The sequence below is a fragment of the Terrapene carolina genome, unplaced genomic scaffold (assembly GCF_002925995.2).
Source record: "Terrapene carolina triunguis isolate 2854851 unplaced genomic scaffold, T_m_triunguis-2.0 Scaffold234, whole genome shotgun sequence".
Taxonomy (NCBI): Eukaryota; Metazoa; Chordata; order Testudines; family Emydidae; genus Terrapene; species Terrapene triunguis.
The window spans coordinates 18199743-18213523 of record NW_020664585.1 but is presented as its reverse complement, the minus strand read 5'-3'; the positions used below and the strand labels follow the sequence as shown (position 1 = coordinate 18213523).

At 41.2% G+C, this 13781-nt stretch overlaps 1 protein-coding gene across 5 annotated transcripts in view; it reads right to left on the bottom strand.

Moving 5' to 3' along the window:
• CLTCL1 (clathrin heavy chain like 1) overlaps positions 1 to 9897 on the bottom strand; it is a 55211-nt gene extending 45314 nt beyond the window's left edge. For all 5 annotated transcript variants that reach the window (XM_024219493.3, XM_024219496.3, XM_024219494.3 and 2 more), the window contains exon 1: positions 9748 to 9897. In XM_024219493.3, the coding sequence (XP_024075261.1) occupies positions 9748 to 9789 (42 nt within the window). In that variant the 5' untranslated portion in view covers positions 9790 to 9897. The remainder of the gene's footprint in view (positions 1 to 9747) is intronic.
• Positions 9898 to 13781: the final 3884 nt, after the last annotated feature.

Below are 13781 nucleotides of genomic sequence, written 5' to 3'. Positions count from 1 at the left end.
CTGATACAAAAAGCTTAGAGCAGAGACAGTGTTCTGTTAGGACTCTTCACTAGCATATCTCCTCCCGCCCCGACCACCACATATTGTTCTCTAGCTAGCTAAATTATATCTCATGGGAAGAACAGCTAATTCACCAAAAATCTACCTGTCATAACTGACCCTATGTGCTGTCCACAATGCCAACTGAACAGTTAAAATTTGTATGCAATATGCAGAGTATAAGTAGTTATTTTTAGAACACTAGCATTTTAATGTTGCCGCCTTCAGAGCCGGATAAGTTTGGTAGAGAAGCCAGCAAGGACCTACTGTTCATAGAGCTATCAAAACTACCATTCTGTTCTACATTTCTATTCTCAGGTCTCGTCTTCACAGGGGAAAAAAGTCTAACCTAAAAAGGTGTGAATTTAAGTCAATATAATTGGGATAATCTCTGTAAAGGCCCTTATTTCAGTACAAAAAGGGTTTGGGTTTAAACTACACTCAAAAATAATTATTGTACTGGAATATGTGTTTACACAGGGATTATACAGTATCGTTAACCTGCTGAACTGTCCCCTACATAGAAACCCTTTACCCCCTTTGTTTATACTATTTGTCAGCTCCTCTGTCAGAATAACCTCACAAATTTGCAGTTCAGTTTTCTAAGATCTTGTGGTGATGGTGGTGGTGGCGGCGGCGGCAAGTGCCTCCAGTGGTGAATACTGTACAAGTTGCAGTTAATAAGCAATTCCTTTTTTGGATTTGTACAGAAGAGTTTAGCCTTTGCAGTTCACTTTTACCTGCCACCTGAAGTAAATCTGGAGAGACAAGATAAAGCATGGATTAAACAATTACTACATTAAATAAGAGGAAAGATAGCACAGTAGGCTCATTTGGCTCCTGAGAGATGGTGAAGTACATTGGTCTCATTGTAGCCTAGGAGCAAGTATCAGCAAATCAAGTCTGCAATTGCACATAATTGACCCAAATGGGAACGGCCAGAGATTTGAGGTATTTAATATTAGGACTTTAATACATTGTTATGAATAGGAAGTCTTGACAGCAGTCCTAACATATCCTATTTTAAAATTAGGATTAGCCCTCAGTGAACACCAAAGCCTACTGAATAAAGAGAAATAGATTATGTTTGTATGTCACATCTTTACAAGCTGATGTATTAAAGTATATCAATATCTGTTTTTGAGCATGCATCTCTGGGGAAAAAAAAAAGTAGATACATTAGCATTACTAATTGCTAGTTTCAATGCAGAATTTTGCTACACTGAAGCACAGGTCAACTCACCACAAAAAGTTACACTTGTGTGCTATTTCCTGAAGTTGCCTTTATCCTTTTGGATAGTATTCTGGTAGAAATTTAGCAGTGAAACTTCTATATGAAGTTTTGTTTTTGGAGTGATGACAATGACCTCGTAACAAATTTGTTATGAGACAAATACACAAAAGTTAGGATAGGTATAATTTTCTCAATTCTGAAATTAGAAGAGCTTCCACATCTATTCAAGTTGGGAGGAAACTCCTAACCTGAGGCTATTTTGCAGAAGGCAAAGGACTTACGTTTTTATAGGCTTGGGAATATTTGAGCAGCCTTTATATAGTGCCAACAGGCCCAATGCAAGCCAGCCTACATCATTCTGCCATTGGTGCCAATCCACTATATATTCAGTCCTAAACCTCTTCTGTAGGATGACCAGTCTACTGAAATGCAACACTTGTTATAAGTTGATGCAAGAACTTCTACCTGCTAGTACAAAGTTTGCTACTTTACTTCACTTGGGTCAAGTGGGATGTTTTGCCACATAATGTTGCAAGAAGCAAGGGTAAGCTTTATTCAGCAGAGCCCAGTTCTTCCATGGGACACCCAAATCTAATTCTCTAAATATCATTTTGCTCCACTAGCAAATCTTATTTCACCAGCAAGCAAACTCAGATGTAAATTTCAGGGATACTGAAGTCATTAGAACAGAACTGTTCCTCTGATTAACAAAGAGCATGTTTTTTTGCAGGACAGAATTATTATTCTAGATAACACTAGGATTATTCTCCATAGCGTTCTTTTAGAAGGGCAAAATTCAGCAGCTTCAGATATATAGTCAACATGCAACAAGCCTTGAGATCAGCCCACATTTGAGTCAGTTACATTCTAGAGCTTTTTAAATGTAAGCCTTCCATCCCCATCCGCAGCATAGATACAGAGCATCTTTTACAGTGTAGCTCTCAAGTTGATCATAGCATTTTTAGTTTCAGGTGAAGTCAGTGAGGTAATGGCCATCAGAACATGTTTAGCTGCTACATATAAGGAACACAGCTTCCTATTTTGTAGAAAAGTACATTAATATAGACAAGAAAAGGCTGATTATATACCTGTCAAATAGTGGCAGTTTGTGCATTTAAGTTACAAAGTTAGCTCCCCTCCCCTTGAGAGTGATTTGCACTACTCCACCTGGTAAGCTTCCTCTAACACTTCCTCCCCAATGACCATTCCATTTACAAAATATGGTACAAGTCATGCCATCTATATGCTACCACCTAAGGCAGCATGCATTTAAAAAAAAAAAAACACACACCCATGTCACAGAACTGACATGGCTAAAAGGCACCACTTGGTAGACTTCATAAATGCTATAAAGTAATCCAGACACTAGACTAGGCTCTTAATGGTCCATCTTGCCAATTGTGAACCAAGTTACCTGGGGTTTTGAGTCAAGTTCTGGGTTAAGTCTATAGCCTGCACTAAGTTTCTGTAGACAGCTATTCGGTCTTAGAATGTAATATAGCTACAGGTGAATGCCTAGAGTTTCATTGAGAAATTATGCAGTTTATTTTGTGTAGTGAGATGTGTCAGGTTTGAAGAACTCACTTGCTAAGTTATATTAATTCAGCTTTTTCCTGTTTCTTACAGTGACAGCCCTGGAAGTTGTTTTTGTATGATCTGAGTACCTTTAGTCAATATTACTTCCCCTCTATTATGCTAAAACAGGATGAACACAGTTTAATAGCAAATCACATTTATCAAAAAAAAAAATCTGTCATAACCTAACTTCATGTAAGACATGTATTTCTATCATGCTGTGTCATGATATTTAGCTATGAAGTGTAGAGACAGGGAAAAACTCCGTCTGTTGGGTCTATTCTTGCTTAATTTGATGTATGTAAAATGTTTGAGCTAAACTAGCCAGTATAAGCTAAAAACAAACAAAAATAAGAATTAGTTCCTAAAAGCAACAAGGTTACACTGGAGTGCTTGACTATGCTTTTTCCATCCTTATCTGTTTAAATAGTCTCAGCATGGTGTCAAAAATATCTGTCAAGTTTACCCAATACCTAGTTAATATTGCATCTGACTTGCAGAACACATGTAATTTCAGTCCTAGGTCACTATGTGCTCTGCCAAACATTACTTTTAATAGTCATTGGGTTTGATAATGTGGATTGAGGTCCCTTAATGGCAAAGTTGAGACCAACCACACAATAGCACCATATGTAGATCAGATTAGTCTGTCACCTAGAGACAAAAATGCAAGTGCATTAGGTCCCAAAAGGAAAGTCTTGCGAACTTGTGGGTTACTCTGAGGCCCATGCATGTGCCATGAACTATTTAGTTCTACTTCCACACCTTTTGCACTACACTTTAATGTGAGGGGTGCATGTTGTTACAGAGTTGGGTGAAGGCACAGTATATGTGCATTCTTTTGTAATTAGTATTCAAAAAACCTTTTCAGTCCTTATTGACAAATCCATTTTTGTTAATTTCATTCAATTCCATTATAAAGCTATTGTAGGCCACAGAACCAAAGCAGTTAGTATGAAGTGCAGAAAAATTACTGGATATTACTTCCTATTCTGTTGGCTCATCCTAATCAGGTCAGTTTATTTCCCCAGAGGATGTTTAAATCTAAATTAATGATAGCTTCTTGCGGCAAGTATTAGTCCTACCAGTAATAGTCAGCTAAATCTGAATGTCTACAGCCTTAAAGCTTTTAATCAGTTTTAATTATTGCCAAATGGTCTACTTGAGTGGAGGGTCAGAAAACAAAAGTGTGGTGCAACTAAACTAAGAGCCTACAAGCATTTCAATTATAGCCTTTAGATACGGTGAAGGGGTATAAAGTGACCAGTTTAGTTCGTCAGGTTGCACTCTATATACTTGCTTATTTCCTCCTCCCCCTAAATCCCTAAACATTGGAGTTTTAGGTGAGATTGGTCCAAGAAATTTTGACTATAGTAAAGCATCTCCTCCGCAGGCATAACTTACAGTATGGTGATTCAAGATTCTAAAACCCTTAAGTATTTGGACAATGGTGGGAGCTAGCTCTAAACAGTAGTTCTACAGAAGTGTACACACTGTAAATGTTTAGTACTGTTTGCATACAACAGGAGACTAATTACAATAGAAGCTTAAGTCCATCCCCACCCTCTTGCCTCAAAAAAAGAGGCTATACAAAACTGTCAGACTCCATCATGCTGTGCTCTGACAGCTTAAGGCAACAGCCCTATGAACCATCACCAAAATAGAGAAGAATGCTGCCTCTTGATTTCTGAATCAAATCTCTGTACATTTATCATTGCTCAGTGTTAAGTGACAATTGCATAGGAGAGGAGACTGGGTTTTGGTTACAATTCAATGCTTATGTCAGAAAACTGAATCAGTTTACTTGTTTAGTAGAAAGATAAGTTCTCTTTATTATGCTTCATACTTTTCTATCCACTACAGAACAAGTCACTCACAGCAATCATGACTTCTTGGACAGCTCAAAGTGCTTAAGATCAGAAGTATGAAAGTCAGAACTACATTTACAAAATTTAGGATACAGTAACTTTTAGTTAAGTTGTCATGTTTCCAGGAAACATCGATTTACAACTTGCAAATATTCTATGAATACTTTCCTCAGAGGTCAAATATTTAGCTGCAGTAGATCCATGAAAGCCTTGCTCAGTCTAGTGCCACTACTGTTCATCTTGAGTCACAGGCCTGTTGCACAACTCTGACAGTAATTCCTGCAGAGAGCTTGCAGACAGGCTCTAGTCAGACAATATAATTGTAATTTTCAGCTTATTTGTTTAGAAAAGTGTGCAGGCATGTTGGTGTACTATTCCGCTTTATAATGAGAACAGGGGAACTTCAGAATCTTATAATGGTATGTGTCAAGATCCTCCAGCGTAAGAGTCCCACAAACCTCATGTATAAGATTAGGTTCAGTTCTCTAGTAGAAAAAGATTTGTTACTAGCCAATAGGTTGACAGATCTAAAGTTAAACTTAAGCTACTATCCACTCCTTCCTTAGCAGACACTCAGCTTGCCAAGCCAATTTGTGGCAGCCCCATCACCTAAATACAGAGCTCTCAGACCACCATCAAATCTGCTCAAGGGCAGTTGTCAGTGTGATCTTTGACCACACTTACATGTGGGAGCCTCTCACTGGCCTCAGGTGTGAAGGCCTGCTGCACATTGACCCTGCCCCCTTCAAAACTGAAGGGTCCACAAGTAGCATGGCAAATCAAAGATGGGTATATGCATGGTTGGGTCAGCTGTAAAAGAGGTTTCTGACACCAGATGCAAGCCATTCTTCATGACATCTATGTTGCAGAGAGTTCTGGGTAGGGCAAGAGTGCTCTTGGGTGATCAAAGAGGTCTGTATAGTGGTAGGCTTGGGGCCTGATCTTCTCAACCATTCTGGCTGTAGCAGCCTCACAACAGATGTGTGGAGGAGTGATGCTGCTTAACACAGGGAGCCATGTACTGGTGTGGGTTGAATCATCCCGGTTACAATGCACATGGTTAAGAACAGTTGTGTGCCAAACAACTTGACATGTGATAATGAAGCCAGAACAGAGCATAGTATTCTGCTGCAGAGTAACAGAGGGCTAAAACAGATGATCATGGGGAGCAAACTCTGAAGTACTACTGATTTGCTTAGAAGGTTGTTATGCCACAACCTTCGCCAGTTTTCACTATCCACTAAAATGGCTTTACATTGAAAACAAGTTTATAGGATGATCAGTTAATTTGTTCAGACAGTAACTCCTTGAAACAGAGCTCAAGTCTTTTTTTACTGCACTGATCATACCATTAATTCACTAAATATTGATTATTTTCTTCATTGCATTCACTCCCTCATGATTCCGTGTCAGTTTATACTACATTGTGGGAACTACACTTGTGAACTATAGATATCTTTCACATTTAGTTTGCATTGTGTTGGTAGTTCAGCACTCACATGGGGTTTTAGACCAATGTAGGCTGTCAAGCAATATTAACTATTGTCTGAATGATCACTAGAATCCTCCATTAGATTGCTTTAGATGTATATGATGCACCTAATAGATACATCTGGGTAATGGGATACAGAACCTCCTGCTGTCAACCAAAGATGTCACACAGCAGATTATTATTGTGTCAATGGCATTTTGGCATCTTCAGAGGCCTGTTTGGGCAGTAGGATATCTATGTGACAACTAAGATTTGAGTGTTCAATGCAGCAGTGATGACAACTTACATGGAGCAGAAACATGGCAATTTAACAGCTCAGGAGAGGAAATTAAACCGTTCTCAGTGTCAAAAGTTAGAGAAATACGATAAGTTTGATTTCATCACAAGTGAGAAGATACTTGTAAAACTGCAACTTGTTGGATTGTCGACCAGTTGAGAATAAGAATCACAATGGTGAGGTCATGTCTAATGTGCAGAAGGTGGTAGATATGCTTTTACAGAAAGTTTAATAGACCTAAAGTTGAAGAAAGCAGTTCAGGAGGCAGATCACAAATGAGGTTGGAAGATGTTATTTTGAGGGATTTAAGAAACCTTCCCCACCAATTCTTGAAGAAAGATGACTTGCAAGGTACTGTTTGATATGGAAGTCCATTCAAGACACCACCATGGCTACATCATAACCACTTGAATCTGCTGCTGCGTATGTTCAAAAGTCTAGTAGGTCTTCTGGTCAGTCTTTCTCCCCCACCCTCCTAAGGCAGCAGGCATATTGTTGAATTATTTTTGACTTGGCCCATTTACCCATTTCTAGATGCATACAATTCCCTTTTCAATGTTTTTAACTTTGATTAGCTAGTTTACACCATCTCTTACAGCTGGTAAGCTTTCAAGTTTCCCTAGAGAGAGCTTTTCACCTATATTTCATCACTATTCAAGAAAAATGTTTTCTTTAAGCAGGATTACTGTTATATAGATGAACCCCATACAGTATTAGAAATGCACTGAGGCAAGTTAAAGCTATGTTTTGCTAACATTAAGTATGGTTTAGTCATCTTTTAGAATTACTCATGCCTGAAGTGTTACATTAATCATTTAAATGGCCAAGTGTAAGAAGTCAGAAACATCTAGCAATAATGCAAAGTAAAATGTATAATTACAGATAGTGGTTTTTTTATGATAGGCTGGAAGAACGTTCAGTATTATACAACAACCCTCTACAATTAAAAAAATTCAATAAGCTATCAAAATAGTATTTTACACCATGTCGTAATATCCACTGCCACAAGTCTTTCACACATTTTGTTTTGGCATCAGGGAACAGTTAGTGAATTGACTAGCCCCCCTCACTTCTTTCTCCAGAATTTGTAAAAAATTATGCATGTTCAGGATCAAACTTGGCGAAAGGATTTTAATCCAGTTTTGAGTGCAGTTAACAAAATAGGACCAGAGGCTTCATTTTCTCCAATGAAATTGACCCTTTTAATAGCCAATTTTACTTCAAATATTTAAAATGCTACTCAGTAAGCTCTTTCAAATTAACACCTCTCTAACAACCCCTTCCCCTTTATAAACCATATATGAAGTTACACCTACAATGCACTTCAAAGTTTAAATGGTTGATTATTCAGAAACAGTTTAGTATTGTTTGCACTCAATCCTGTCCCCACAGAAACAATTGGTTATCTAAAAAGGGCTGGCAATAACAGAAAGGGAGCCAGAGTCAGACAGGAAGGAGAGGTAATTTGAGACAAGTGTGCTTGCACAAATTTTAAACACTTTCCTCCTGAACTAAAAAAAGTAAGCAATTCAGGAGGACCTTCTAGTTTAGCTTTCTCAAATAGTTAAGTAACAGCAGACAAGATGCTACATATAGAGGCACACAAGTGTCCCTAATTTAGGGAAAGTCATGTTATCATAATTTTTGTCCATACCAGCCAGTTCCCGCTTCCTGCCTCAGTATTATGTTCAAGTGTTCATGAACACAAACCATGAGGAGCTGGTTGGGATAGAAAGGGTTTGCTCCCCTAATGTTAAGCAAGAAGGAAGAGAGATAGCGTCTGAATGAAGTTTGTCAGTTTCTGACCCATCCTTCCCATTTTAACAATAAACAGCATCTCAAAAGAAGGCACAATATTAATAGTAGAGTTTCTAAAGCTCAGTAAGGGAAAACAAAATGCAAGTTTCAACACAAGTAGACAGGGGGAGTGGCATGTAATAAAGTCAAAAGATGCTGTAGAGAACATTTAAAGTCAATAAACCTGCACTGTGACAGACAACTGACATTTTGAAATGGATGTTAATTTGACAGAGACAGTGCAAAGACAAGAGCACTTGCCAAGTCCATTTCCTGTTCTCTCATTCATTTAGTGAATTCATTTAATTCCTGCCTTGAACTGCCTGTTCAGAAGCAGCTATTTCCCCTCACTTTTAGTTTACAAACACCATCCTCCCCAATCACCAATTCATAGAAAAATATGTTAGTCTATACATCACTGCTGTAGCTTGTTTCCATCATTCAAGCACGTTTGCCCTGTTATATTCATGGATATTTTCCAATGCTGCCATTATTCCTTACACAGGAAAAAGAAAATAGCTACAGATCATTTTTAGGGAGGGTTTTAGTGTTCTTTGTAGGAAGGTGGGCAACTTCCAAGTCCAGATTTTTTTTTTATTTTTTGCTCCTTATCTTGCAAAATCCCTCCCAATTTGCAGCACAGGCTGCAAGGTCCCCCAGGAATCCCTGCAATCTGGAGACTGATGGGCATTTATGAAACACAGCACTGTAAAATTAGTGAGCTCACCTAAACTAAAGCTCCTGCCCACAGCCCCAGAGACAAATAATGCCAATCCCTGTTCCTCATACACTCCGTTGCTGGAGTAAAGCCGACAAGCAGCTCTGAGACCTCCCCCTTCAGCCCTAAAAAGAGAGTCACTCAGGCAGGGAGTGACTCTGCACAAATAGCACAGGCTGTAACAAAAAGAGAGATAGCAATGAATGAGGGGGCCAGTTCCAGACCCCGCACCTTAAGCTGACTTGATTCCCACTCCCCACAAGCGAGCTTCAACCCAAGCCCTCCCCTACATTAGTCTAAAGCAGGGATATTTGTGCAACGACGTGGGAAAGTCAAGCCAAGAGGCAGGCACAGTCTGTGTGTATCCTCCACATGGTCCCTCCTGCAGAGGGGGAGCCCGAGGGAATGGCAGAAAGGCCACCCCACGCACCCCCTAACAGTTACTGGCCCCTCCGGAGGGGTCGCTGCTCCCCATTCCCTCCCGCCCCCCCCCCACTCGCCCCCCCCCCCCCGGGGGGGGTCTCCGCTCCCCCTCCACTGGCCCTCCATCGGGGGTCTCCGCTCCCCATGCCCCCCCCACACACCCCCAGACGGATCTGCTCCCCGATACAGGCTTCCCACAGCCCTGACCCCCGAGAGCAGCCTCGGCCGCCGCCCCACCTCTCCGGCCCGCAGCCCCCACCCCAGGCGCCGGGCAGACGAAGCTCGGGCGCTCCCAACCCAAGCCCCGCAGGCCCCGCCGCTCACCTGGAAGTGCTCCTGGAAGCGAATGGGCAGGATCTGGGCCATGGCTGCGCGCAGCCCGTGCAGGGTGCCCAGGGCAGAGGCGCAGGACCCGGCCGCGGCAGGCTGAGGGGCAGGCGCTGCTGTACCCCGCACGCACACAGGCAGGGAGGAGACGGGGGGGCGGCGCAGGCGCAGATCGGCGCTCAAGGATCTTGTCCCCAGCCCCCTCAGCTCCTTTTCTGACTCAGACCTCGGGCCCACTCACCCTGTTCGGAATCACTCCGCTCCTCAGCCTGCCGGGGTCTCCAAACAAATAGTCCCTTCACTAGCCTCACACCTCCGCCACCTTTCTCCCTCCATCTCCCATTCCCACTGGAGGGGGGAGAAGGCATCACCGCGTTCATAACGGCACTTTGGAGGGGCTTCATCCTCTAAAGAGATGCACAACCCAGAAGAGAGACGGAGTCACTTGACAAGACCTAGGTATCCTTCCGCAAGAGCCTGGGTCCGGTCCTGCCCCAAGGTGTCACGTGACTTGACCCCCACCCTCTCATCCTCCACCTAGCTGGTCCAGGATCCCTGCAGTGGGGCCAGGCTCAGGGATGCTGCCAGGGGCAGAGCTCTCACTCCAGCAGAGCTGCCAAGGCTTCCTCGTTTGGGGGGTGGAGAGGCTCCCTTCTTTTCCATTAATATTGATTGCCTCTATGGTAGGGCACAGAGAGCATTTGCCTTTATTGTAAGAAGAACAGGAGTACTTGTGACACCTTAGAGACTAACAAATTTATTTCAGCATAAGCTTTCCTGAAGCTTATGCTGAAATAAATTTGTTAGTCTCTAAGGTGCCACAAGTACTCCTGTTCTTTTTGCGGATACAGACTAACACGGCTGCTACTCTGAAACCTTTATTGTAAGGCGGTTTTCAGAAGCTGCCCCTCTCCCTGTCCCACTCCATCCCTATGTATTTCATGGAGACCTTTAAAATCTTACTGGCGCCTTTCTCTTTAAATCTCCCTTATTGTCAAAGCTGATCTGTCAGCAGCAGCAAGAGGGTTTCCCTTGTGATTTAATACTAAGGCAGTTAATTTCACACACACACACACATACACACACACACACACTGCCAAAAAGAAAGGAAAAGCTTGGGGTTGGCAAAACGCGCCCCCATCCCGATCATATTCTACAGAGTGGGTGGTCAAATTGTTAATAAGCAGAATTCCTTCCGCTACCCCATCAATCTTTCTCGTAATATCTACATCCTGTGCATTACAAAGGCCCAAACAAAAATCCCTGCCAGCAAACTGTTAATTTCTACCAGCCCCTATTTTTTTCAGAATTCAAGCAAATAGCTTGTTTTTCAAAGATACTGACCCCAACTCTGATTGAAGTCAATGTGTACTAATGGCACTTAATGTCTGTGAAAATCATGCCAAAAACTGGGTGTATCCCATTCAGTGTGGCACAGTGTTCCCTTTTTGTGGTGGCTAGGCCACAGACAATGTTTTATGAGCTTGGCACAGCGTTAGCTAACAGAGCTAGTAGTGGCTTTGGCTATTAAAAGTAGAGGTTGAGTCATAGTTGGAATCCCTGGTAACCCCAACCTATCTTGGGGCAGAGTAATTACATTGGTAACATGCTATGTCAAATAATGATGCTGCATTAAAAATGTGGCTCAGTAGTTTTATGACCAATTATTATTTATGTTAAGCACTGGGTGCATAAGCATTTCCTTTCTCTTTCCCTCTCTCCCTCAGTTGATGAATTATCATTATTGGGTAGAGAGGTGAATAATAACATTGATAGTTGTAGTATTCATGCTCAACTGCAATAATCTATTATGCTTTGAGATGAAAGCTGATCACTTAAGGATTCTAAACTGATGCAGTTAAATAGGTCCAAAAACTGTGTGTAGACAAATCCACATGCAGCACATAGTCTATTGATTCACATAAATCATATATCCCTACTTGTATCTGTCTGACCACCTCCCGCACATTCAAACTGATGATCGTGATTGCCAAAATCTAAGGGCTGGTGCTCCCACCTCTGTTCCCTACATGGCAATTTTGGAGGGTACCCACTCCTGTCCCCTAAATTTGAAGCTAGCCAGCTCTGGTAAAAAATGTTTTTTTTTATAATAGGAATTCTTTAGTTCACTAAAGTGGCACAGTCATGGCTGCTGCATGATCAGCAAGTTTAATTTCTTTTGGACTCCCTGATTGTACAGTAAAGCTTAATGGAATCAAGGGGTCTATGATTTATCATTTACAGAGAACAATATTTGAAATCTTCAGAGATTGGAATCATAGGCTTGCAAAATCAGCCATTTTACAAATAGAGTAGGGACTTGACTCATTTTAAATGTTACATTTTAAAGAAATTAGTAACAAAGACAAACTTGATGAAATTTGTCTTTGGGAGCTTTATAAATACGCTCCAAAATGCAAACAAGTCCAAAATATGCATTAATGTAATTTCTTCTAGAGTCTACTTTTAAAACTGCACCCAACCCTGATTATGGTGCTATGACTCTTGAGGACTGATATAAGGAATGCAAATCAGGGGCTCAAAAATTTGGGGAAGCTCAAAGTTTTGGCAGGATACAGAATCTCAAGCTTTACAGGCAGAAATAACTTTATTAGCAAAGATTACAAATAAGCAAATATTTACATGTTTAATGACAAAGACTCTTAAAATAAATGGGCTCTTTTAGTCTCTTTCTGCTCTCCAATCCAGCTTCCTAAATCCAGCAATTACCTAATGCCCAATACCGATAGACTCTACCAATTAGCCAAGTCCTCCTGATTCCAGCATTCCATTCTTTTTCTTGTTAAATGGACACCACTCAAAACATCGTGCTCAGTGTTTAATAGTCAAGAGAAAAACCATCTTTCTTCATGTGGGCTCTGTTGCACATCTCTCTGTGAGTCTATTACCCTTCCTACTGGGTTACTGCTTTGTTGGGGGTACTTAATAGTCTAAGCATCTGATTTTTTATTTACATAGACACTCTAGCTACAGGGATTTGATCCTTGACAGAATTGACCCAGCTCTTCTTCCTTCCAGGTAGAACTGTTTGAAAGTTTCTGAAATTTTAACAAAACTAAACAAAAAATAATCTTGACTTTTTGTGAAATTTTCCTAAATTTTTCAACTTCCTGGACTTTTCTCAGGTAGATACATTGAGTTCCACACAGTCTACTGTATATGGGCATTTCAGATGAGACTTTGCAAATTGCGGTCCGGTCTGCTCTTTGTGGACATTAGAGATCCTATGCTACTTTTTATAAGGGTAAGGATTTACCCTGGTGTCTCTGGCTAGAATTTCCTGTCCTCCCAACCCCTGTGCATTATGCTGTTGTGATGGTGGTCTGCCTAGTGCCCTTCTACTCCGGAGATGGTGGCATTTCAGAGATGGGGACAGCTTGTGTGTATGTAATTTGGGATCCTTTAGGAGAAAGGCATTATTGGCATGATCCAAAGTCTATTGAAGTTTGTGGGAGACTTTCCATTTACTACAATGCAATGGGGTAGCCTTGCCTATCATTCACCAAACTGCTTCCCCCCTCAGTTTTGGGACATCTGCTCTCCTCTGGATGCTGCTTGTTCTTTGGCCTGTAGGGTGCCAATCTTTCACAGCTCTTAGAAGAACAGCATTTATGCTTTGGAAGAGCTTTTATTTAAATGGAGAAGCTAATAGCACTACAAAAGACCTCACCGTCCTTCCCAACAAAATCAGCCATCTAAGTCTCTCTTCAGAAGATTCATATACCCCTTTAAAGTGCTCCTTCTTGAGTCCCCACTTTACCACAACTCTTCAGGGTCGCTTTGTAGCTAGAAACTGTTTAATTTGCATATCTCTAGTCCCCTTTTCTAGTTTGATGACAAATATAGCACTCATAAATGTCTTGGGTAGTGTGTATGATTGCCAGTGCCTTCTACTGGACAGAATGTTAGACTTCCTTGAGCGTGAAGTCCTAATACTGACTCAAGTGGTAGGAAACTACACTTCAGAAGCTGAGGATCCTACATACTCTCTCTGCTTATGAGCACAAAGT